Source organism: Theropithecus gelada, chromosome 4, assembly GCF_003255815.1.
Source record: "Theropithecus gelada isolate Dixy chromosome 4, Tgel_1.0, whole genome shotgun sequence".
Taxonomy (NCBI): domain Eukaryota; kingdom Metazoa; phylum Chordata; class Mammalia; order Primates; family Cercopithecidae; genus Theropithecus; species Theropithecus gelada.
In genome coordinates this window covers 153,000,348-153,027,683 of record NC_037671.1, presented here as the reverse complement: position 1 = coordinate 153,027,683, position 27,336 = coordinate 153,000,348, and the positions used below count along the sequence as shown (strand labels likewise).

The 27,336-nt window shown below is 35.9% G+C and overlaps 1 protein-coding gene across 7 annotated transcripts in view; it reads left to right on the top strand.

The window, feature by feature from the left end:
* Positions 1-27,336, top strand: part of PTPRK (protein tyrosine phosphatase, receptor type K) — a 557,333-nt gene that overhangs the window by 198,117 nt on the left and 331,880 nt on the right. For 6 of the 7 annotated variants that reach the window (XM_025382413.1, XM_025382412.1, XM_025382416.1 and 3 more), the window contains exon 3: positions 1,508-1,779. The exons of the other annotated variant lie outside the window; for it this stretch is intronic. In XM_025382413.1, the coding sequence (XP_025238198.1) occupies positions 1,508-1,779 (272 nt within the window). The remainder of the gene's footprint in view (positions 1-1,507; positions 1,780-27,336) is intronic. 7 annotated transcript variants of the gene reach the window in all.

Here is a 27,336-nt window from a genome sequence, read left to right as displayed (position 1 = left end):
TGCAACTCTTGTAACACTGAGTTCTGTAACACTACATCTGATAGATTTTGGTTAAAATTACACGCTAGCAAAGAAAAAGGATATTTTACAGTGAAATTTGTGTTCCATCTTCTGTGTAATAAATAGGCATATTTGCATTTTTGTGATATGTGTCTTTGTTAAAATCCACAATGACATGAGAACAATTGGTTGTTTTACTGGAGAGTTTTCTGGGACTAAAAGCAGCAGCCTGGTGTTCCAGTCTCATTTTTGTACTTAGTCCCTATGTGGCCTTTGCCTGCAATGGAAAGTCTGTATGTGAGCTATGAGAGTGGGACTCTTTATGTCCTGTGCCTCCACATGATAGATAACCAATGAACACTTACTAAGTCAAAGGCAATGGAGTAGATTGGTGATTTTCAACTGGGTTTCTTGTAGCCCTACAAGAGTGTAGGGACTATTACAGAACTGGGGCCAATAGTAGTGGTGATTAGCTGACACCTTAGTTGGTGAGACTCCAAATGGGGAAATCTACTATGTCCTGATCCTCAGCTCTAGGGAATTTTTTTTTTTTTTTTTTTTTTTTTTGAGACGGAGTCTTGCTTTGTCGCCCAGGCTGGAGTGCAGTGGCGCGATCCCGGCTCACTGCAAATTCCGCCTCCCGGGTTCACGCCATTCTCCTGCGTCAGCCTCTGAGTAGCTGGGACTACAGGCCCGCACCACCACGCCCGGCTAATTTTTTGTATTTTTGGTAGAGACGGGGTTTCACCGTGTTAGCCAGGAGGATGGTCTCGATTTCCTGACCTCGTGATCCGCCCGCCTCGGCCTCCAAAAGTGCTGGGATTACAGGCGTGCGCCACTGCGCACGGCCAGCTCTATGCATTTTTAACTTTAGCCCTCATACTGACACTACAAAGTGTCCTCATTCCCTGAACTGAGGTTCAAAATTAGTATGTTACAAGTGATCCCATAACTTGTATAAATTATGATCTTCCAATATGAAATTAGAAATGGTTCCATTATCTGCACTCTAAGCACATCTCCCTGCAATAATATTCTGGATAATGAAAAATAAAGGTGTACCCTCTATGTAAACCAGGTCAATAAAGTATCACTTTTGTGTATGTGTGTGTATATGTTGTGTGTGTGTGTATATATATATATAATATATATATTATATTAAAAGACTTGTGTCCAGTAATACCAGAGATTTAGAGTGAGATCTGGATTTGAACCCAGCTTTGAGTGTTACTAACTGTACCTCAATTTCCTAATTTGTAAAATAGGATAACAACAGGTTGTTGTGGAGACTAAATGAATTAATACATAATTTGTACTTTGAATGCTGTCTGTTACCTGGTAGGAATTCAGTTCATCTACTTGATTGATATATTTCTATGGCTGTGTTCTGGAAAACAGTCTTTTTAAGTTAAATTTAATGTTCAGAATGGATTGGCTTATTTTTGTTGTTGTATGTTCCCTTTGCTTATATATCTCTTTAGCATTATTATTTGTAATGTCATTTCAGGGTCCTATATGATAGTGGACTCTTCAGATCACGACCCTGGAGAAAAGGCCAGACTTCAGCTGCCTACAATGAAGGAGAACGACACTCACTGCATTGATTTCAGTTACCTATTATATAGCCAGAAAGGACTGAATCCTGGCACTTTGAACATATTAGTTAGGGTGAATAAAGGACCGCTTGCCAATCCAATTTGGAATGTGACTGGATTCACGGGTAGAGATTGGCTTCGGGCTGAGCTAGCAGTGAGCACCTTTTGGCCCAATGAATATCAGGTAATCATCTGTACTTTTCTGGTGTATGTTTTGATGTCATCAGATCTCACTATATGTGTAATACATCAATGTAAATATGCATCTCATGGTCATGAGAGAGTTCCCTCTTGCCTTCCCCACCCCCATTGTTGGGGAAGTGTCATACACAGATATAAATATGCATCCCATGGTAATGAGAGATTGCTTCTCTTTCTTCCCCACCCTGTTGATGAGGAAGTGTTTGGAGACATTGGCACAAAACCTTTAAACTAGGGAAAATATTTCTACATGTTAAAAAAATCAAGTTTAGATCCAGAATTTGTTGGTGGTTTGACAAAGAGCTAGTTATTGACAGATTCTTTTCTATAGCTTTGTTCAGGAAGAAATAGCCTTTTTGAGTTTATTGTAATCTTCAGACTGGACTGATTTACTGACTTTTTGAAAGTAACATTTGGGAAATAAATGTGATATAGAGTTTCATGAACTATGTTAAGGGGGAGGCATTTTCATTAATTATTTTAATTTTGATTAATTAATTGAATAATGAATTAAATTTTGTCAATTAAATGACACGTAAATATAAGCCAAAAAGGATAAGTTATTCACAAAACCTTGGATGTTTATTTCAGAAATGATTCATTGAATTATGATTAAATCAGATAATCAATAGTGTCAGTACCTACTTTATGTTTCTGTGACTGAGTTTATATACTCTTAACGAAAAAAGGTTCATTTACTAGTTTGGAGAGTTTGTTCAGTAATCCTACTATGAGATTCAGTCCCTGGATACTGTTATTTCTTTAAAAGGTCAATCTGGTGTTAGACCTTTAGATTTAAACTTTTAAAGGGCTTGTTTATTTGTAGCTTATTATAAAGCCTAATGAGAATACATTTATGTAAAAGTATATTTTATGATGGTCAGCAAGCAGTATATAAACTAATAGTTTTATTTCTGCCTTTTAAAAATGAATTGTTTCTTTAAGTGAGGTTTGTCTTTATTCTTGAAGGGGAAAAAAGAAATGCTTTGCTTTAATTGCTTTATTTTGAGTTGAGTTTTCTGTTTTATTAAAAGCCTCCTACATTGTAGGCATGGTTCCACAGGTGAGATTTTCAGTTCAAGGTTAACTGTTTATTGAGTTTTCAATGGATTTTCATTAGGTACTAGTTGATTCTGTTATTCCGGAGCATAAGGATGTTTCTCTTCAGTCTGGGAGAGCCATCTGCTTTTTCAGGGTCCACAGCCCCAGGAGGGCTGCATATATGATGTGGTAGGTAGGTGGATGGGAGTGTGTAAAACGAATGCTAGAGCACTTGTTGCAAGATCAGTGGGCTCAACTCTGACAAAAGTGGGTTGATGGCTGTCATCGCCAGGTCACTCTCACAATGCATTGTCATTATACTGATTTCATGAGAATCTGTCATAGGAGCTTAACATAGCACTAGAAAGAAGTTCTGATTCAGCAGAATAAAATTATCAATAGAGTCAGCTTCCACAAAACAAATTAAAACCCCCAATAAAAATTAATCTAGCAGACTCATTAAAAATGTGGGTTTTGAAGTCAGATTGCCTGTATTCAACCCTGTTCACAACTTGTTTCCTGTGTAGATAGTTCTTTAAGGAATCAGACTGTCAGTTGTACTTTAAAACAACAACAATAACAACAGAGAAGTAACTGTTGATAAATCCAGCAAGTAATATATCTATGATATATTTCTCTTTCCTGGTAACTAAGAAATAACATACATGTAGTTATTTTTTCTAAGTTGTTAAAGATCTATCTTTGAATCACTGATGTTAATAACATTTTCTTATGGCACAGATTACTGTGGTGTTAATTCTACTGTTAAGTTACAGTACTTTGAACAGGATTAATAATTCTTTGTTCAGTCTCATTTTGCATGACAAAACCCCCTTCATTATATGTGCTTGTGGTGTATTTAAGCAAGAAGTGCAAAAAGTGCCTGGGTGAGTTTCAGCCTTCCCAGTGACATCATTTTGGAGATGTTTTGTCAGAGAAAATGATGACTAAATAAATACATGGAAGCTATGGGTAAATGTCTCATTGTTGCAGATTAAAATTTGAGCCATAGATTATTTCTTAAGTGATTATTTTGCTCTCACATATTTTTCCTTAACCTGCAAAGCTTAATCAATGAGAGCAAACAACAGAGTACTTTTTATTCATGTGCTTAGTGCTCAGTAAATTACTTGATTGATATTTTCATCAATTTAATAATTTAGATTATTAGTTGTACCTGTACATTAGTTATTAGAAAACAACCAACATAACATAAACTATATTTATGTGCTTTTTTTGCTCTTGGAAAGTAACATGAAAAACATTATTTTTGATAGCTTTCAAAGTCAAATCCTGTCAAGTGTTTGGTAAGTACTGGTTTGCTGGCAAAACATGGTAGAATTTTTTGATGGGTGTCTTAGGTGCTGACGTCTCTATATTTAAAGAGAAACTCAACTGCTTTAAATACCAGATATTGGAGGCCAGTTTTGAGATTCCATCAGGGAAATTTGGAGGCTTGATTTCTATTCTTGTGTAAGAAAGGAACCACCTCCTATGTATACAGAGGTATGTGTCAGACTTGCTTTTTGGGGACAAATTTACCGTTTGAAGTTCCTTTTCTCTCTTATTAAGCCAGTTCAAATAGCTGGATAAATTTTCAGAAATATTTCATATAATTTTTGTTAAATTTTTAAGTAAAAACATATTAAATAAAATAATGTTATCCTTAGTGAAGAAACAAAACCATCTGACTGCCTTGACCATAAAACAATTTAGCTGTGACCCCTGTGAAACAACTAACTTCATGTGTTGAACATCTTATTAGACTTGCCCAAATGAATTAACTTCAGAATGTGGACAGACTTAACCATGAATTGATCCATTGGATTTCATTATTTAGTATTTCATACTTTAACTTTGTTTTCATCATGATTTATGGAGATCTGTTTGTTCGTAAAATAATTGTTCTTCTTCAAGGCTTTTCCAACTCAGGAATGGGTGAGAATACTGGCTCTGTCGAATAGCAGATTGTGTTTTTCATTCCAGCCATCTTTTAGCAAGTCAAGGGCATTCTTTGCCTTGACAACATTTTCGCAGAGGGATATGTTCAGTTGTAAATTATTCTTTGCTTTATCAATTCTAGGACTTGCCTCAATAAATTTCTCAATAACTAAAAGGCATATTTATTATTAAGATTGGGGGAAAATTATGACAAAATGCAAATTCTGAAGTACTGCTTGCTTAGAAACTCTACCAGCTAAACTTCATGATATTGAAGTATGTGATATATTAAGTAATATAGGTTAAAAATACCTAGTTAAAAAAAGAATAGCTTTCAAAGGTCACTGTTATTATTGCTTTATGTTCTTTATTTTTGTAAGCTGTAGTCATTTTATTTTGTTCTTAGCCTTGATTGCATGGTGCTGTGGAAACAAAAAAAAAATAAGTGCTATATTTTAGTAGAGAAGCATAGATAAACCGTTTTGGAAGTTTAAAGAATAGAGAGATTATTCTTCTGTCCAGGAGAATCAAGGAAGAAACAAAAATTTGATGGAGGTTTGATATTTGAATCTTCTCTTGAAGATTGATGAGGAAGGATCAATGTACACAGGGTGAAGACTTTGCACAGAAAATCACAAAGGCAAAGTAATTTGAAATTGTAGTAAGTGTTGGGAGTCATTGACACGTTTAGTTTAGTTTTTCCTTTTTGTCACAGTAGTGATATAATCTTGGTCTGCTTAACAAATTTGCTAGTCATTGTCCATTTGTATTTTTTGTTTAGTTTCTTCTTTTGAAATTTTTGGATCATTCCCTAACTTGTTGGTATTAATTAGCTTAGTGTGGTTCTTAAAGAGTATCCCCATTTTCTTTTATTTTGAAAGCACAGCATTCTTTTCAAGTTTTTTATTTATTGTAACATCTACTATTAGACACATACTGTGAGGTCACATCATGCTAACTCTTGGGGGTACACAAGCAAGTCCCTTTTCTCATGAAGTTTGCAGTCTAGCTTTGCACTGTAGAAGATAAAAATGTAAATCAGATGTTTACTCTGCTCTTAAGGAGGCTAGTCCAGATGGGAAATGTGAGATATACATAGATATAACTTGAAATACCATAGTGATGGTTAAATGGCATGAGAGAGGTAAATATAAAATGTAGTGGGGAGAGCAAAAACAAAAGATAGTTTAGTTTCTAAAGTAATTTGAAGTGGAAATGAGACTAGAATTCTTTTCTGTCGATTCCTCTATTCCTAGATGCTTTCCACTGTACTGTGTATTTTTTTTTTTTTGTAAATTACAATTACTTAGAACCAGCAAATGTAAATTTTGCTTTTTGACATAATCATTGCAGTGATCCACTAACATATAAGGAACAAACTGTTTTTCACCTATGTTTTCAGAACAATCGATGTCTTTTCAGCTTAGTATACTAATTATAGAAATTATCGTATTACATTTGTTTTAGTTGCTATGGTTGAAAGATGCTATTCTATGTATTTTATAGGCCACAAATAAGTACTGTAGATTCGTATATTGATTGCTAAATAGAAGTAAATAGGGAAAACCCCGCAAATCCTTAGGTATCATCTCCATGTTAAATTTCAGCTGAAGATCAGCATACCTCTAAAAGCATAATTTTCTCCACTCTGGAAGTCTGACCTGTCTTGTATTCATAAAACTAAGTTCTGCTTTGGGATTAAATCCATACTTTCTTACTGAACAGTGAAGTTGTTACTAAATGAGGCAGGCAGACGTACGTAACTTGCAAAACTATTAGTGGAAACCTAATCTGCTGTTTTCCATTAACTGGGTGCACATCATTAATCACACAAATGATGCGTGATGAAAACTACAGGGGTTTGGCCAGAAATTAGAATGTGATAATATAGCAGAAAGTGCCTTTTTCTCCCCCAATACATGGAGAAACAAACACAACTTTTGCGATGCATTTTCTTCTTAACATTTTTCCATTGGTTTGAAAAAAAAGTAAGAATTGACAGGCATGAGATTTTCTGTTTTTGTCTCCTTTTAAAAGGGTTATATTAATGTATATTATATTGATATTTTGGCAGTAGAAAGATTGTTATACTCCAGAGATTCTACTGGCTTTGGATCTGAAAAGATTGAGGTTAAACCAAGTGACCATTTTTACTTGAATAAAAAACCTCTAAAAGATTGATCTTCAGGCGCAGTAGCCTATGTAAGAAGAACATACTCATGAACCATCCATGCAAAGAGTAAAAACCATCCATGCAAAGAGTAAAAAGAGGGGATGTCCCTCCTCTGTCATAGCTCTCAGAACTCTTCCAATTTTTTTGCTGATCTGCATTCATCCATATAGAGACCCACTTTAGAAAGGCAAGCAGCAGGATTTTTTTTTCTCTGGATATATCATATAGAGGTAACTTCCTGCATAAGCATTGTAAGTGACTCTGCTCATGATCTTGTATAGCGGTGTTGCGGATATTGTTTGTTGTCTATTTATTAGTCATTCTCCTCGCTTTCTTTCATAGTGGCAGGAGTTCCAACCAGCTTACTTGCTTTCCCAGCTTCTTTGTAGGTAAGGATGGCTATATGTGACACAGTTCTGGTCCATTAGTTAGGAAAGAAATTCTGCCAGGAAACTTCTGGGAATGATGTTACTCCCTGATCCTAAAGAGAGTGCTGTTGTATGAGAACATGGCTCTTGGTGCCATTGTGGTCATTTTGTAACTGTGAGGAAGGAAATAGCTGACAAACTGAGGGTGACAGAAGAAGGCTTTCAAGGAGCCTGGGTCCTATTCTCAAAGTAATAATAATAATAATAATAATAATAATAATACTATTATTCAAAGAATTTTTAGATGAATATTCTCCTGCACAGCCAAAAGCAATGTTATACTTCATGTTGTGTCTTAAGCTTTCGAGCAATACTACCTGTCAGCACATACTGTTTGTGGGTAGCACATGTAAGACATATGGTAGAATTAAAAAAATATGTATCTATCAATGAATGAAGCAATTTTTATTTTTCAATGTAGTTGGAGAGAGAAGACACACTTACATACTTGAAAATGTAAATAGGTCGGTAAGACAGTGGATCACTGACCAAAGGGGCTAGAAAGCAAGGAAGGAAAGATGATCTATTGGGTATCTACTGTGTGTGGGATACTAGGCTGGAAACTTTCGTGTTTGTCATCTTTTATTTGTATTAATATTTGAACGTGTGCTAAGTAAATGTTTCTTACCTTCATGCACAGTTGAAGTTGTGCTTATTTAGTGGTGCAGCAATATTATTTCTCATTTTTTGTCTTTAGTAAAATAGTATGATTTTTATGAGTTTGGTCTTTAGCTGTATCAGTGACTTCTGAAGTTAGCCACAACTAGATAGACTTATTTTAGTTACGGCAGCAGGATTTACCTAACATGGTCATTGTGACTTATTTTTACACTGACAAAATACCTTTTATTTGATCACAATTCTCTTTGTTGCAAATAGAGTACCCCAAATGGGTTGAGAAGGCCCTCATATTATTATAGTTATTGTTTTCTTAAAACTTAGAACCCTGTGAAGGTGACTTGTCTCTGGTTCCTGATGGTGATTTGCTTTTATTACAAAATGTCTGCTCTACTTTGACCTTAAATGGTTATTGTTGATTCATTGATGAAACTTATGGTTGTGTAAATAAATTTTAACTGATGAACAAAAGAGTCCTGATAGTTAACAGAACAATTACTGTAAATATGTAATAAGCCTCTTTTTATTCTGCTCAGTCATACTGCTTTTATATAGGGTGGTGGGAGCTGCCACAGTACCTTTCATTGTTTCTTTTGAGAAATATTTCCATAAATTAGTTCAATTCCCTTTTAGTAACTGAAAAATAATGAGCGGTCAGGAGAAATAAGCATTGTTTGTTCAATGCATGATTTTTTCTTACTTAGGAGTTTGTCTTATCTAAGGGGAATGAGGAAGACAAATGCTAAAAGGAGCAGTGGAAGAGATGCCAGTTCTTTGCTTATGTACTCAACTAGCACTCACTTCGGTTTGCTGAATCTGAAAAAATACATTTCTGATTTCTTGTTTTGCATACTTCTTTATTAATTATTTAGCATAAATTGATCAGGCAGATAAATGTGAGAACCGTTTCCTTCTAATCAGTTTAAATGCTGTTTCTGACAATGCTATACCATTTCATATAATACATGACAAATAGATAACAATTTAAAATTAATTTTTTCTTCAATTATGTTGTCTGCTGACTTTGATAGTTCATTGGAATTGGTCTAGTTTTAGGGCTTTCCAGTTTTTGAACAACTTGAATTTCTGTGTGAACTCTGTGTCCATTTTCATTTCAAAGACTGATTTTTCTTCACTTTAGTCTATATATAATATGTGAACAAAATATTGGTGTTATAAGGGAAAAACAAAAATGAATATGTTTTTTATTTAAAAACATTTTATCTAAAAACTTTTGTGCTGTGGTGATTTCAGTTTCAATTCTTGGAAAATAAATACATTTTTAATTTGAGAGAATGTGGGAAGAAGGAAATGTACAGCAAATGTCAGACATTTGTAGTCTTTTCAATTTTATTATTCTTTACATAATATTACACAGAATCTATTCTGTTGTTAGTAGGGTTAGAATATGAAGGAAAACAAACTTTGGACACTAAATTTTACTTATATAATCTAGTGGACAATTTATAGTTAATTTTAGCTGTCTTGATTTTCAAAAGGTGTTCTTAAAACTGTCATTATAAAACTAGCTACTACATGTTATTTCTGCATTTAATTATAAATAGTCATTGCACACACCACTGGAATTCCCTTATGATAATTAGATTCTTAATATTCTTTGAATGATCTGTTAAAAAAATCATTCTTCTCAGTCCTCTGGAAGCAATAAATCAATTCTCATTTTATGTTTAAAAATAAGGTCTATAGTCAAATTTATACCAAGTAATAATTCAATAAAGTAATAAAGAGCAAAACATTTCTAGAACCTAGAGACAAAGTTTGGTGCAAGCTTAAATATCTTTAGATCCTGACATTTGCAACAACATCACAAATACAATAATTAAAAACAGCGTGGTTCTCTGGGCTTATATTTGTTAAAAGACACTTTTGGTTTGGTTGTAAACTTTAGTAATATAAGACTTACAAAGAGATGAAGTCAGTTTAGCTCCATAAACACCAAGATGAATTTCTGTGTTTTGTTTTTGGTTGTTTGTTTGTTTGTTTGTTTGTTTTTTCTTTCATTTAGTCCCCTCTTTCTGTGTCTTGTGGGGATGGAGTGAGACCCATTGTAAGCAGGACAATAAAGATAACCAAATAATTGTTTTTCTGGTACATATATTAGACATTGTGACATGATGTGTGAGAATTAGAAGTAGAAGCTCTCCTTTTTTTTTTTTTTAATGGTGTTGGAGAAAAACGTAGAGGCCATTTCGTATATTGGGTAAAGGTTTGGATTAGTTGTCATGTGACCTGTGTTTACTATCCATTGTCACGTGTTCATGTCCATTCTGTCAAGGCCTCCTTGCTCATTGAGTGACTATGTTGTGGGACTTCTTGAGTTTCAGTCCTTGCAATATGGGATGATAGCTAGTCTACTGTGATTTATTAGGTTCACAAAGTTGTCTATTTAAAGCTCTTATTTAAAAATTACAGACACCAACTAGACCTAGTTAAGTAGAAAAGAGACAGAATTGAAAAGATTTGGGAATCACTCACAGCATTTAAGGGAAGAGGAATTCCCAGCCTAAAGAAGGCACAGGACCCAATTAGATCTGAATAAAACAGAAACACTTTCTCTCTGAAGGACTGCTGTACTGACTTATTTATTTTATCCATTTGGTGAGCGGATATTGAGCAACCTAATCCATGCCAGGCACCCTTCTGGGTGCTGGGGTTGGACAATGCTGAATAAGTCTCAAGGATCCTATAGTCCCAGGAATTCTACTCTAGGGGTCAGAGCTCGTGGGGGAGAAAATCTGGATAAATAAATGAGAAAAAGATTAGAATACAATAAGTGTTAAAGAAATAATTAAAATTAAAAAAATATGAGAGCAGAAGTCTTAGAAACTGCATTAGACCAGGTGGTCTAGAAAGAACTGTCACCTGGAGATCTGAATGAGAAAAACGAACTAGGCATGCAGAGATCAGGGGAAACACGTTAGAGACAGAAAAAAACCAAGGACCTAAATGTGGAAGGAAATTGGCATTGCAGAGGGACAGAGATTGGTACAGAGGTCAAAGGTTACCTGTTTCAAGATGAGATGGGCAGATTCCAGTTATGTAGAGCTTTGCAATCTGAGGAAAGAATCCTAATGCTTTCAGATAATTTTTATCAAGGGACCCTATTTACTCATTCTTAGTCTTATCTTGTATGTGCTTCCCATTTATATTTTTCTTTAGTCTTTTTTTACTGTTTACTCTGCTCCCAGCTCTGATTGTGTCTGGTCTTGATAACGGTAATTTCCTATTTTCTCTCACCTTAAAATCTATTATAAGTCAATTACTTGTTGGGGGATGCTAATTTGCTGATATTGAGCTCCTCAGATTTTGCCAGTGTTTCCTTTAAAGTCAAAACACTCAGCCTTTGTTTGAGGTCCTTCATCATTTAGTGTCAGACAACTACTCCAATCTTTCTACCATTCTTTTTTTTTTGTGGGATGTAATGTATATATGTCCTGAAATGGCTTTGTTTCTTCCTTTCCCTTGTCCAAGTTCTGTTTGTCCTTTAAGACCCAACTTTATGTCCACTTCTACCATGTAGTCTTTGCTTAACACCTCCACACTCAGTGGTCACTCCCTTCTCCTTGGATGTGTGTGGCCTGCGTTGCTCATTAGACATTTTGCTTGTTATATGTATTTCAGGTATTTTTCCTCCAATAGTATTATAGGCCCTCTTTTAAAAAGGTCTGGGTGTCCCATAAAGGCAAAATGACAATTAGGTGCTTTGCATTTCAGAAAGCAATTGTATAAATTTAAAAAAATCATTCTCACAATAGCACTGTGGGGTCACTGGGAAAAGTACAACTATTTTTATTTTAGAGATAAGGGCTGAGAGAGGATAAGTGACTTGCTTAAGGTCATGTTTCTAGTGAGAATAGAGCTAGCTTTCCTCTCTCCTGTGAAATTCTAGTCCCTCTCTCCTGTGCCAGGCTGTATATTGGTGATGATTTTCCAGTCTTGGTGTCAAAAGAAAATTGGCTTGCTGATTAAGTATTCAATGATGGTATAAGAGTAAAGTTAGAATTATTTTATATCCATACACTTTCTCAGGGGACTTATTCTTTCATATTATTTGTTAATGTTTCTTTAAGAACACTGAATGGTTTCATGGGTTGTGTATCCAAGATTTGATTGAATGTAGCTGAATACTTCATGGAATGCTCAGAACTTTGGTGAACTGAAGTTCAATTCATTTCCACAACCACATGCTGAGTTTTTACTATACGCTTAGCACTAGTCTGGGTTTGGGGACAAAACCAGCAAAAAAGTATGAAAACAATTTTATACTTTTCCTTAGGGAATATAAAATCCACTAAGACAATTGCCCATACATCGATAATTTTTAATGGAAAATGATGGTTAAATAAGACTTGGTTATACTATTATCGCTGACTCATAATATTTGAAAATGCCATAATTAAACAACGAGGGGAAGAAAGTCTTCAGAGAGAGATAAAACATCCACATTGGCAGCCTTGTATTTTGTTTCATTAAATGTCCAAAGAGTTGTTGGGGCTCAGAAAACAATCTCCAAAATGAAAACCTCCAGAGCAGTTTCAGAAATAAAAGTTTCTCTCTGACCTTCTCCTTCCCTCCTGTCTCTCACTTCTACTCCCCCAAGGCTAGCCACTGAAACTATAGTTGGCTTCTACAGGAACCTCTTCCCCATGGCAGGGCATAGAAACCAGAACCTCTCTTTTTCTTCAAAGCCAGCCATAACCCCTGAACACAATTGCTCTAACTTTCACCTGCCTTTCTGTGAAATAACTGGCCACGAAGAAATTATCTGACGTATCTTGTTTGCATGTAGGTCAAAAGACCCAAATCCTAGAAAGGGTCCTGCCCTGTACCCAGAAGGAAGAAATGCTGCACAAAGTGGCCAAGAAGAATGTGGACAGGCCTTGCTGGGTTTCCCCACCTCAGTCTACTAGCATTGATTAGATCCTACTCTTCATGTGAAATCATATTTCTACATGGGTGTCCATACAACATTGAAACTAAGCATAAAAACTGATTTTTTGCCATATTTTTGGGTTTTCCTTCTGAAGGGTCCTGTGTTATGTAAACTATGATCAAATAAATTTGTTATGTTTTCCTCCTGTTAACCTGTTTTTTTGTGATAGGAGTGTTGGTCATGACCCTTAGATGGGAAGGAAAAGGATTAAAATATTAATATTGCAGAGAAAACAGTACTAATAAGGGAGCTCCAAGAAGGAAGAAACATGTGGGCTCTGGGATCCGATAAAAATTGATCTGGTACTCGAGAGGCTGAGGCAGGAGGATTGCTTGAACCCAGGAGTTCTAATCAGCCTGGGCAACATAGCAAGACCCTGTCTGTTACAAAATTGAGCTACTGTAGTGGGCATAAAAATGGTGGGTGTGTAAAGGCAGGAGTAAAAGGCACTTGAGGTTTCCCAATTATAAGGCATAGATAGCAGTCTCAGGCAGTCAGAAATGAGAACGATCATACTGTGTAAGGGGACAGCCATACTGCTCTCTCTGGCCCGCATGGAGGGTCTTGAAATGAGGAGGGAAGGGGTATGCTGAATAAGTTGTACCTTGTTGAGAAGTTTCCAAATCTAGGGTGGGAGATTTGTCTGACTCCTCGGTGCTTGGACCACTCAGAAGACGCTAATCAGCAGAACAATGTGATGACAGTGATGATTTTTATAAGTCAATCTGACGACTGAATTTAGCAGATCAAAGGGGGCCCATAACACAGCATTTACTGGACATCCGCACACTGCACAATTCAAACCCTCTCTGTACGAACTAGACCCATGAAGTTGCACTGTTCACATTTTTAGATGATGACCTGTGGAGGGCAAGTCATATTTTTGTTACTTAGTTCCCTTTCTCTTGGGTAGAGAATTATTTATTTTGTTATGAAAGGTAATCAGGTTTTTGGCATACAAACTAATGTTTTTTAAAAGTCTGTTCAAAGATTATTTTGTCAACAGAATTGCTAAATTTTGTTCAAGTTCTGTTCTTTCTGTTGGGATCCCGGGGGAACTTTCCCTTACAATAAAGGCTGAAGGATGTCCAGATTATGCTTTTCTCCTCCATCTGCCTGTTAAGTCCTTAATCTCCTACACCTGGATGTTCTAATCCTTTATTTGCTTTAAGTACCAAGTGGTTCCAAGTCGGACAAGTTCTATGTCCAGTATGCCAAGTAAGATTCATTGTGCCATAGAAGGGCATGCTACTCCCCCAAGATCTCCTGGAAAATAAAGTGGGTTGCTGTTCACAAATGGACCTGCTGGTTTTAATGCAGCCCAGTTAATAAATGGCATTCACTCAGTGTACAGCCAAGAGTACCCCATTGATTGGCAGCAGGAAGCTCCTTGTTCATGTTGAGAGTTCCTTTTTGCGGTGCCGCTTGCCTCTGAGAATTGTCAGTGGGCTGCCTTCACAGTGCAGCAAAAGGTCCTTTCTGCTTTTTTATTGCCATTTGCTTCCCAATTTGGAGCCAGTTGAGTTATTTAGTTATGGGCCTGAGTTGTGTAAGGTACAGCATTTTTAAATGAGTTTGTTTCTGGATCTTCCTTGTTCAGAGTTCTTTTTTTTGGAAAAACATCAAGCAAAGGATACAGAAGGCAACGTTATCCTCTGCTTCTTAGTTATCACTCTGCTAACTGAAATTTAGTGGACTACCCTTGTCAAGAGGTTATGCCCTGTATTGAGTTTCAGCCTTGGGTCTCACTCTAGTTCAGAGAGAGCTCATGTTGCAGAAACAATCCTCTCACCTCAGCTAATAAATCCTCCTTAACAAATCATCTCTACACTCGTTGAGACCGTGTATGTCTATCAGCTATCTTATGGAGTGACCAGAAATCAGAGAGAAAGAGGGCACAATCTACTTCCCCTGTTATCTAAGTCAAAACTTGGTCATCTGTAACTAACTGAATAAAGCATGTGCTTGTTGGGTGAAGACAGAGTAGCTCACTAAGCTTCTAAAAGAAAGATATATTGTCCAGTACCTTTGCATTTCTGATTAGCCTTCATACAAATGGATGGCATTTTTTTTGTAGGCACCGAGACTGGAACTTTTCATATTATTTTTCAATCTTATTACCTCTACTAGAAAGAGAGTGGATTAGGGAGATTATTTAAACCATTATTTGTGATCATATTGTTGGGAGGGAGTGAACTGGTACCAAGGAGAATTGGAAATTTTCTATAAAAATGGTGTTAATTTATTAACCATGAGAAGGAGAAATTTAAAAACCTGAATATTTTAACTCAGAGAGAATGGTTTGGAAAATATGAATTAGAGTGGCATTTGTACTTCTTTTTTTTTTTTTTTTTTTTTGAGACGGTGTCTCGCTCTGTAGCCCAGGCTGGAGTGCAGTGGCCGGATCTCAGCTCACTGCAAGCTCCGCCTCCCGGGTTCATGCCATTCTCCGGCCTCAGCCTCCCGAGTAGCTGGGACTACAGGCGCCCGCCATCTCGCCCGGCTATTTTTTGTATTTCTTAGTAGAGACGGGGTTTCACTGTGTTCGCCAGGATGGTCTCGATCTCCTGACCTCGTGATCCGCCCATCTCGGCCTCCCAAAGTGCTGGGATTACAGGCTTGAGCCACCGCGCCCGGCCGCATTTGTACTTCTTATTACAACCTGGCCACACATCATTATTTAATTCTTAAGTGTTTGTTTTTAAGGTTCTCTCCTTCTGTAATATAAAACAAAGAGGCTGATGTGAAGTTATTTCAGCTGCTGATGTAACAGACTTCGGCGGCAGTAACTCCAGCGAGGGGAGGTCAGCAAGCTGCTTTATGTAGCAGCTACCACATTTCAGCATGGCCATTGCCTTGTGTAGGGTCGGAACCGTGGTTGCAGACCAGGACTCCTGTGTCTGGTCTCTAATGCTTCCCTACTGTCTAGATGATCTGCATTGATTTTTGATTACTCCTGGACTCCAGGCTCTCCCACCCCTCTCTGCCTTCAGCTTTGTTCCAGGAAATCCCATTTACACCCTAACTTTCACTTCCCACTCCTCTTCCAAGAAGAACCATGTCCCTATTAGGAAAAGATTTTGTTCTTGCACCAGAGGTTAAGAGAATTGGAGAGTAGGAGAGGTGATGCCTGTACCATGTCCTTTAGTTGGTCTCAGTTTTTAAAAAGGTCTAGTGAATGCTCAGTTGGATTAGACTGTGTGGTAAGTGAAAAAAGAATGAGAAATGTTAAATCTTTGAACTAAGAAGTTGTTCTCTAGCAGGGTTGTAATTGATAACCTATTGGCTTGACTATTGAGTGGTGAGGCATTTAATGTAGAGAATAGCAACCCTATCATTTACAATATTATTTATTTAAAAGTGGCATGTAACCTTAACAATGATCTGCCTTCTCCTGCATCTTTGATTCTTTTCTCCAGGCCTACTCCAGTGTACACCATGTGTCCACTGATTCCTACCTATCTCTCTGCAAATATGTAAAGGTTTCATTCAGCTGCAAAACTTGTTGAAAGTTTATGAAACTTATGAAGAATTGATGTCCAGAAGGACAGTGAAAAACTTTGTCCTGTCTTTCTGGACATGTGTTCTTCATAGCTAGACTTCGTAGGGTGGTTTTTACTTAACGCTTCTAGTTCATTTCCAATTATTGTCTTGTAACTTGGTTGCTATTCCTTTCACACAGCTGACAATTTCTGTCTTCTGATGAGGTATCTCTGACTTTTCCCAAGTCTTTATTCCCCTTGTCTTCCATGTAATGTTTGAGATTATTGGACTCTCCTTCTTTTCTTAGATCTAAAAGCCTGCACTACCCTTTATTTTTTGGTAAACTTTTTTGATCATTTTCTCTTTTTTCTCCTTTTTAAAAAACTTTCCTCTGAATGCAGGCAGTTCATGTATTCAGTTTTCTTTTATTAATATTTATTTTTGGTGAAATATTTTATAATACATGACTAATCAGGAAATATAAAGAATAATAATATATGTATGTTTTATGGAAATCAACTTAATCTCACCAGAATTTCCTAAAAGTTTCTCTCCATTAAAACTTTCCTTCTATACCAAGGAATGTAGTATTTTGAATTTTTTGTTCATCATTTTGTTTCTTTTTTCTTTAATTTACTTTAAACAAATATTTTGTTTTATACAATTAGCAAATGCTTTATAAATGATATCATGATTTGTATATTTTTTTGGCTACTCGATTTTTTTTCCCAGTCAACATCCAGGATTTTTATGTAGTGGTAATCATTTTTTTCAGTGTTGTATAGCATTCTGTTTTTGAATAAGCTAAAATTGATTATTCAGTCATTTGTCTATGGATATTTGGGTTGTTTCCTGGTTTTCTAGTGGTAATATTTTAAAAAATATTGTTATGAGCATTCACGTACATGTGTATGATATTGCTAAGTAGTGATATTGCTAAGTCATGTGGTTTATGTATTCAACTTGATAAGTTGACTCTAAGTTGTTTGCCAAAATGATTGAACAATTGGCATTCCAGTTGGCACTATGCATTTCTATTGATGCGTATGCTGAGTAACCCTTGGTATTTATTTGCACATTTTCAGATTGTTTTTCCTATTAGGTAAGGATAATATTGTGGTCCAAATTTGAATTTTTTCTGACTGTCATTGAGGTTGAGCATGTTTTCAAATATTTATTGTTTGTGTTTCTACTCCTGTCAGATTTTCATTTATGTCTTTTGCTCAGTTATCTCTTGGTTTATCTGTTTCTTATCAATTTGGAAGCCTTCTTTTCTAGTCTAGATAGTAATCATTTGACAATAATACATGCTCGTCTTAGCTTGGGCTTATTTTTTCACTTTCTTATAGTTCTTTGGACAAAAAGCCTTAATTTTAATGTTGATGATTTTATTGATTTGTTTTTACTTTACAAATACAAAAAAAGTGACTTTGTTAAGAAGCCTTTTCTAACACTGAGTTTATTTTATTCTATATTTCTTCTAAAAATTTTATGATTTGCCTTTCAAATTTAAATATTTGATGTCTTTGGGTTTGATTTGATGTATAGCCTAAAGTAGGGTCTTTTATGATACTCTTCCTTAGTGTTGGAATCATGCATATACATTTTTTCTGTCTTTTTCTTTGTCTCTCTGTGTCTCTGTCTTGTATGTGTGTGTCTATGTGTGCATGTGTGGGTGTGTATATATATGTATATATGTGTATATATATATATTTTTGTCTTCTGAGCTCTGAGCCCTCTATCTGCCTGCTAGAAATTTCCATGTTGATGTACATCACCTTAAACTCATCATATCTAAAATAGAACCAATTTCTCACACTTTCTTACTCCCCTTACATCTAACTGGCATCCAGATTCTTTAAACATGTCTGTTGAAATGAGTTTTTATCTGATAGTTTTTTATTCCTACTACCACCCTATTTCATGCCATGTGACCTGAACCTCAGACCTCTGAAGTGTTTCAAGTATACTTCTTGCACGTCTGTTTTCCCCACACAGATCATGTATAACTGACACCATATTAGTATTAATTTTTCTGAAGTAAAACTTTGATTCTTTTAATTTTTTTTCTTTTGAGACAAAGTATCACTCTGTTGCCCTGGCTGGAATGCAGTGGTGCAGCCATAGCTCACTGCAGTCTCCAACTCCTGAGCTCAAGTGATCCTTCCTTCGTCAGCCCCCCAAGTGGCTGGGACTACAGGCACATGCCACCACACACGGCTAATTTTTAAAATATTTTTGCAGAGATGGGGTGTGCCTATGTTGACCAGGCTGGCTTTGAACTCCTGGCTTCAAGTGATACTCTTGCTTCAGCCTCCTAAAGTGTTGGGGTTACATGCATGAGCCACCACACCTGGCTGATTCTCTCAAATGAAAATAACATTATTAACTCCTCTTTGTCATGATAAAGTGGCTGATCCCTAAGGCTCTCTCTGTTTCTTGTCTAGCCCCAGTTCTGTTTTATAACATCTGTCTTCTTAGTTTCTCTTTAAATTATCTTTATCTTAGTTTCTCTTAAATTATCTGTTTTTGTTTTCACTTACTAGCTTATTCCAATGTATCCATTGCTCTACTTCCTGGCAAATGGAAATCCAATCCATTCTATCATTCTTTTGGCATTCATGATTCGTTGAGTTATAACCTTCTTGAATGTTTTTGGTGAAATAAAGGTACACATTCTTATATTGTCCTTTATTGCCTGATATGGTTAGGCTCTGTGTCACCACCCAATTCTCGTCTTGAATTGTAGTCCCCATAATCTCCACATGCCAAGGGCGGAATAGGCGAAGATAATTGAATCATGGGGATGGTTTCCCCCACGCTGTTCTTGTGAGAGTGAGTGAGTTCTCAGGAGATCTGATGGTTTTGTAAGAGGCTTCCCCCTTCACTTTGTTCTGCCGCCCTGTGAAGAAGACACCTGCTTCCCCTTCGCCTTCTGCCGTGATTGTAAATTACCCAGTCTTGGGTATTTCTTCATAGCAGGGTGAGAACAAACTAATACATACTCTATAGCATCCATCATAATACCTAGTACATAACAGATAACTAATAAATACTGAGGGATTGATTAGTAGAAGGATACTGGTCTTACTCAATGAAATTGTATTTGGGTTCTTCTGGGCGAATTCTTTTAATAACAATTCATTTGTGTAGTCAGAGTTTAAAATATGCTATTAATTTTATTATGGCAGAAATGAAACATTTGAGTTTTGCTTAGCATAATTGACAGATTCTATATCTTTCTGAAAGATCCAATTTTCAACTTTCTTGGAGAGCCTGTCTTTCCTAAATTACTTGTTTTTTAGATGTTAACTATAAATGTTTCATTTCTATAGGTTTTCTTGATTTCGTTTCTTTTTGTATGTTTCTTGACTTTGTCAGCCAGAGAAAAGTAATGCTACCATAGCAATAATACATTTAGGTTCTAATAGACTTGTTTTCTTACATTTCCATTTTATATAAACAAGGCAAGTCAAAGTACCTAGACTAACTATTCAAGCCTGGTGTGTTTATGGACTCTGTAGAAAAAAGGAAACTTTAAATCCTCTAAGCTACTAATGATGTAGAAGGAGAATCCAATATTATTTGGTGATTCATGTAAAGAAGAAAAATAAAGGAAGGAGAAAAATCTGGTTAAAGCCACTTCCATTAGTCAATGTTATTTCAGATATTAATTGGTCTGCACTAAAATGACAGTGATAAACCAATGAAATGATGACTTTGAAAAGGGAATTCTTCAAAAATCTAGTAAAAAGCATATCGACTCTTTCTTGTCTTCTTTTTCAAACTTACTGTTTAGGTCATATTTATAGCATTCAAGGAAAGAATACTTGGGTAGAATAAAGAGCTATTTTTATCTTCAGAAAAAAATTGTTTAAGAAATATGGAAGTAACAAAATAGGCATGACAGAGAACTGCCATTTGCCAATGCTTTTTGAGCAGCATGCTGGTATATAATCTATTTCTTTTTTTTTCTTCTTCTTCTTTTTTTTTTTTTTTTTTTTTGAGATGGAGTCTCGCTCTGTCGCCCAGGCTGGAGCACAGTGATGCGATCTCCGCTCACTTCAAGCTCCGCCTCCCGGGTTCATGCCATTCTCCTGCCTCAGCCTTCTGAGTAGCTGGGACCACAGGCGCCCACCACCGCGCCGGCTAACTTTTTGTATTTTTTTTAGTGGAGATGGGTTTCACCGTGTTAGCCAGGATGGTCTGGATCTCCTGACTTCTTGATCCACCCACCTTGGCCTCCCAAAGTGCTGGGATCACAGACGTGAACCACCGCGCCTGGCCTATAATCTATTTCTTAAACTGCCATGGTGAGTTGGAGTGCCTTGTTTCTCACAAGTTTTGTTTTATTTAAAAAAAAAAAAAAGTTTCTTGTCTCTTTTCTCTTCTAGGTTTTATCAGTCTGTTACTGTCTTCCTAGCAGGACTAGGGAGCATATGCTGATACTATGTGAAAATGAACTCCTTGGGAATTTAGCATTCTTCTGAATTATCTTGAACAAATAAATCTGGAAATGCTTTTCTTTGTGCACAGTTGCATTTCTTTAAGCAGGTAATACTGGTTATTAAACTTAGCAGTTGGTAGAGTTATATATGTTTTAATCTGAAGGGTTTTAATAATTATTTTCTCTAACAACCTGATTTTAGAGACTCCTAAGAAGCCAACTGATTCTGTGTGTATCACACACAGAAAGGGTTCTTAGTGAGCCTTTCCATTCAACTACTTTCAAAAAACTTAAATGTTTTATGCATTCACAAATAACTTTTTCTCCTAAAGTCCAACCAAAGGGGTGTTTTGCATATATTTATCATTTACATCCATTGAAATTACTTGTTCTTTATGATATAATGAAACATGGGTAGTTATTTAAGCTAAAATATAGTTGGTAAAGTTGGGCCTCCCTGATGTTAAATGCTACCACCTTCAGTGGTGACATTAATGAAAGAAAACTTGTTAATTTGTGAGTTATTCTAAAATACTTTCTCTCATAAAGAAGTTGTGTTTCTCCTTCTAACTAGTATACCTAGGTTTTGCTTGGCAAGACTATGTGGAAAGAGGTCTTATGTCACCCCAGCTTAACAGTGAAGAACAGAAGGCGCTGGTGTGGCTGTCTTGGTCTTTTTAGGTAAACCACAGGCAAAATATGAAGCACATTTAGAATAATGTTAATGCTCCAAAATTGCATAAGTCATGGGCTCCAAAATTGCTTAAGTCGTGGGGCTGTGGCACAACCATCTTCTTCCGTGATTGTGTTTCAGTCTGACTGCAGTATTGCTTTTGTCTTAATAAGGTAAACTCTTCTGTTGTTTCAACAGGTATCTAGACTTCAAATAATTGTTAAATGAGTGTTGTAATTAAGATAATCAGCCCTTGGAACTGCAATCGTTGTGAAAATTGTAGGTTCTTTAAATTCTGTGTAAAAAATAGTCTAAGTGTTTTAAAGAAAAACTTTTCATTTTAAAAATAGAAATTTGCTTGTACAACTTATTTTAATGGAATAAAATTAAGCAACAAATCTTCATTCCACAGCTTTAACAAGTCTTGTAGCTTAAGATAATCAACTGTAGCAGGTATTATTTTAAGATATTGAGGTAGCAAAGAGTCCTATCTACTTAGAGAATGTATGATTTATAACAGAATACCATGCACTAATATTGAACAGCATCAACCCATAGGAAATCATTTCATTACAAATGTAACCTAGGCAGTAGAATGGAAGAGAACTGATAAGAAATATAGTAGGACTAATACACTAAGGGATAGGATCTCCAAGTGTTTATTCTCTGTCTTGCTTCTCACCTATAGGGCCGCTTTCACTCCCTAAGGGCTTCTCAAAGACTGACAGAGACCTCAACTCCTTCAAGAAATGCCAGTACTATGGATTCATAGGAAAACTTCCCAGAGAGTCTAAGGGCTAGAGTTTAGTGGAACAAAAAGGACGACCAGCTTTGGAAGCTGTAGTTAGGAATGGGAGACAATAGACAGAGCTGGAGTTAACCTGCTGATTTAGAGACTATAGGTCAGAGATGGGGATGGAAGACCTGAAATACTGGTGATGTAGACTGAGTGAAGTCAATTGATTTCAGAAATGGCTTGGAGATGGAACTGATAGGAGTAGAAAGTTATTGGTGTGTGAGTTTAGAGAAGGAAGGAAGAGATGTTGTCTTTTTTCTAATTGTACAAGTGTAGTGAATAATGATGTCATTCATTGATACATGAGTTATTTGAGAGGAGACAGATTATGTATGTGTGTGTTTTGTGTGTGTGTATGTGTGTGTGTGTACACTGTGAGTTGTGAGGTTGAAGATGCTGGTTTAGGTGACTATGGGCCAGCCATGTGCCATTGACTCAAAGTTTGAATGTCTTAAGGGTTAGGAGAAAGATCTCAACTAAGGAGCCATTAGCATAAAGATACTGATAGAAGTGAGAAGGAGCTAGTATTGCCTAGGAAGAATAAATAGAATATGAAAAGGGCTCATGAATATCAACATTTATGATAATCTATAGAAGAGCCAGAAAATTGAGCCTTCAAAAGGGGCCAGAGAAGCAAGATATAACGAGTTAAGTACAAACCACAATATTGAGTGACAGGAAATTCAAAGGAAGAGAATGTTTCAAGAAAGGAATAGGTAAGACTGACAAATCCTACAGAAATCTCAAAGAAGTTAAAATTTAAAAGATTTATTGACTTTAGCCTAGAAGACTGGTTTTAACTTCTTCCAAATGCATGTTTTGGGTAAATAAACAGAGCAAAGGAAGTATAGCTAGTTCTGACGCACATGATATTCTGTTTCTTTCCTGGCTTTTTTTTTTTTTTTCTTTGAGAAGGAGTCTCCCTCTGTTGCCCAGGCTGGAGTGCAGCGGCTCACTGCAAGCTCCACCTCCTGGGTTCATGCCATTCTCATGCCTCAGCCTGGGACTGGGTGCCTGCCAGCACGCTTAGCTAATTTTGTTTTTGTATTTTTAGTACAGACGGGATTTCACCATGTTAGCCACTATGGTCTCGATCTCCTGACCTCATGATCCACCCACTCTGACCTCCCAAAGTGTTGGGATTACAGGCGTGAGCCACCTCACCCAGCCCCTTTCCTGGCTTTTTATGATGAGCTTTTCTGGTTTGTCTTTGGTTAGCTTTTTTGTTTCTTTATTTGTAATTTAGTATCAGGAGCTTACAATAAAGTTATCTGTATTATATGCTATTCTTAACAGAAGGCCAGTTTTTGAATGTGCTACAAAATAATCTACCTAAAGCAGGCAAGACAATGTAAATCATTTTATTTTCGTTTGTATAGATCCAGAAGGTAAATCACTGAGGTAATATCCTCATCCTAAAAGGAAAAGTAAAGTAACATAGTCTTCCAGCATGGAAGAAAGGCAGTCTAGTTATCAAATAATGTATCAGCAATGATGATCTCCAACTCTAAAGTAAACTCAAACAGTGTGTATAGTCAGATGAATTAAAACCATATATTCATTTAGTATATGTGATAATTAGATGTGCATTTATAGAATTGCTTTCTTCTGAAAAGGAAAAAAGACTCTTTTTATAATGTAAGTAAATTAATGTTATTTTAATAATGAAGATACTATATGCCTGAAATTTTAATGTACTTTAAAAAATTGATTAGATCATAGTGTGAAATCACATGTTAGTGATTAATATTAATGCACGTGCTTAACAGTTATCTCAGCTTCTTACATGTTATCTTATATTTTAAAGAAAGTAACAAGTGCAATGCAAAATTTACCGACACTCCAATGTGATACATACTTTTACCTATTATTTTTTTAAAAAAGTTAAGAGAATATTGAAAAAATATCATTTTGGTTTAAGCATTTGAGCAAACAAAATAAAATTTCTGATTTTAAGATTTAAAATAGATAATGTATGAGTAAAAACATTATTTTGGGAAAAAATGAATTGTATTAAAAGAAATACTGAAATTTTTTTACAGTTGAACAAATTGCTATATTTTTGTGGCTTTATTAAAAATAGAAATAGTGATATCCACCCTCCATTAAGGAAAACTTTCACTTGTTTATTCAAGAAATATTTTTCAAGTGTCTTCTTCATGCCAGGCACTATTTTCAGTACTTAAAATGTAACAATGGATCAAAGAAACAAGTCTTGACTCTGAAAAAGCTCTTCTGTTGGGGAAGGTGGTTACAAACCAAGAGCAGTTAACATTGTAAGTAAGACTAGATGGTAGTACAGCTGTGGAAAAGAAGATAGAGCAGTGTGGTGGGGGTGGGGGGTGTATGTTGAAATCTGGGAGGTAAGAACCGATTGTGATTTTAAATTGAGTAGTCTGAGTGGGCTTCATTGAGTTGATTCTTGAGCAAAGATATAAAGAAGACGAGGGTGTATTCTGAATAGATATCTACTAGAAGAGCCAGGGCAAAGGCCCTGTGGTGGAAGCATGCCTGTCCATGGGTTGCAAGGAATCACTGTGGCTAGATGGGAGCAAGAAGGGGAGAGGAGAAAGAGGAGAAAGAGGTTAAGTCAGGGAGGGAATTGAGCCAGGTCACTTAGAAACTTGTTTTGCTTCGAAGGACTTGTCCTTGACTCAGAGGCCATGGAGAGTCATTGGAAGCTTTTGAGTAGAGAGACTTGCTAGGAACTTGATTTCAGTGATGTTAATCATTTTTTATGTTCTTTAGAGCACATTCTGTAAGGATGTAAGTCTAAACTTTTCTTTCTTAGCCTTTGCAACAGTAAACTATACAGTTACAGTGTAGCCTACTGGCCATGAATAGAATTGCTATGTGACTTTACAGTGTCCTGAAGTTTAAGGTGTATTAGCTGTGCATATGTCCTGTTTCCAGAATCTTAAAAATTTAATTTTGGAGAATCAAGGTTTATTTAAAATAATCACTGTAATATGTAGATGTGGAAAACTAACTTGCCTAAGGTTACTGAACTGGATTTACCAGAGGTAGAGTTAGGGTTTGGATCTCCTGACTATAAATGAGAATGAGAAGCAAGAACCAAAAAGTATCAACCCTGATCAGATATGTATTTGCTGCTTTACTTATTTTGTACCAATCAAGGCTCAATTTTCCCCACTTAAATGACATTGCTGCATCTTTTACACATTTCTTTGGCCAGGTGTGAGTAGATCATTGCTTTTACTACTTAGTGTTACTTTTTAATTACTATATAAAAAAATCCATCCTCCTTTTCCTTCTTAGTACCAGTTTAAAAAAATCTTGCTTTGTACTCACCTGAGAAATACTTGTAGTCCATTTCCAGCCTATGGTTTTTCCATATCCTGTAATAAAGGTTGGCAGATTACCACCAGCAAGTCAAATCTGTCTTGTGGCTTGTTCCTATCTCATGATCCAATAATGGTTTTTACACTATAAAGTGGTTGGAGGGATAGGAAAGAGAAGAATCATACTTCATGACCCATTAAAATTATATGAAATTTAATTTTGGTGTTCATAAATGAGGTTTTATTCGCACATAGCCGTCCTCAGTCCTTTACCTATTGGTTGTGTTGTTTGTGGTGCTGTCGGGCTACAATGACAGAACTCGGTACTTGTGACAGAGAGCGTATGGCCTGAAAAGCTGTAACTATTTTCTATTAGGCTTTTAAGGAAAAAGTCTGTCAACCGCAGTTGTCCTAGAGCAATGCTTCTCAAGCTTTACTATGCATAGATTGCCCAGGAGACGTGTTAAAACTCACATGCCTAGGCATCTCTTCCAGATACTCTGATTTCATCAATATAGGATGGAGCCTGAGACAATGCATGCTACCAAACTTTAATTCACAGATGATGCAGAGCCTACCTGATGCAGACTGAGCAGTGCCCTGACGTGAGCTTTCTGGAACTTCTTGTCTATCTTAGGTTATCTTGCCCCATCTTATAGTAATTCATTGATTTTGAAGGAAGAAGGTCAAAAGGTTTTCTCTGAATTAACCTTACAGAAGTTGAGTCCAAGCAATGAACTTAGTCCCAGCATACTAAATCTTAGAAATTTGTTCTGGTTATATATTATATTTAACATATATCTGAGTGTATTTGAATATAAAAATATCAATTCTTCCTTTTCCAATCTTCCCTTCCTACGTAAAATCTACTTGATGCTCTTGTTTACCCTGTAACTTAGGCGTCTTTGAAGAAACCTTCCGGTTTTATACAAACGATGGTTAGTCACATTAATAATGTTTTACACATTAATTTTCTCAGTGATCTCTTCCTTATCTAAGGAAGCTTTTTTTTTCTTTTTAACAGAAGAGCTGATACTATCAAGTTTTTTAAAGATTATTTTAAATTTGAAGGACAATAGTTTGAAAGTATTCATGTGTTGACACATAGTTTATTGCATAGTTTGTATTTCAAATGTAAGTTAATCATATAGTTAAATTTTGAAAGAGAATCACATATTACTGACTTAAGGATTTCCAAACCGTATAATGGAATCACATGTACAATTATATATCTGTTTATGTGGAAACAGATATGTTTATCTGTTTCCTTTTTCATACTGTAATTCTAACCATATGTATTTTTTAATTACTCTGGCTTTGTTCCTAAAAGTCTATGGTTTCTTTTTGAGTTGGTCAGCCCTCTGTTCTTTACTCATATTTACAAACTTATCATTATGTCTACATTCATAAGTTATTTAATAAAACTTATTTGAATTTGTGATAAAGCAGAAGTGGAATGTATATTATACACATATTATGAAAACTTTGCACTTAGCATGCCTTAAGTCATTATAGTGGATAAAAAAGCAAAAATTGCCTTTTTAGCCAATGTGAAATTTAGGTAAATCTTAAACTTTTGTTGGTTACTGCAGATATATTTTTAGTTATTATCAGATATACCCTCTGTCTACCAAAATGATAGAGATGAAGTGCAGTAAAGTTTGCATCTTGTCTTGAAACTGTA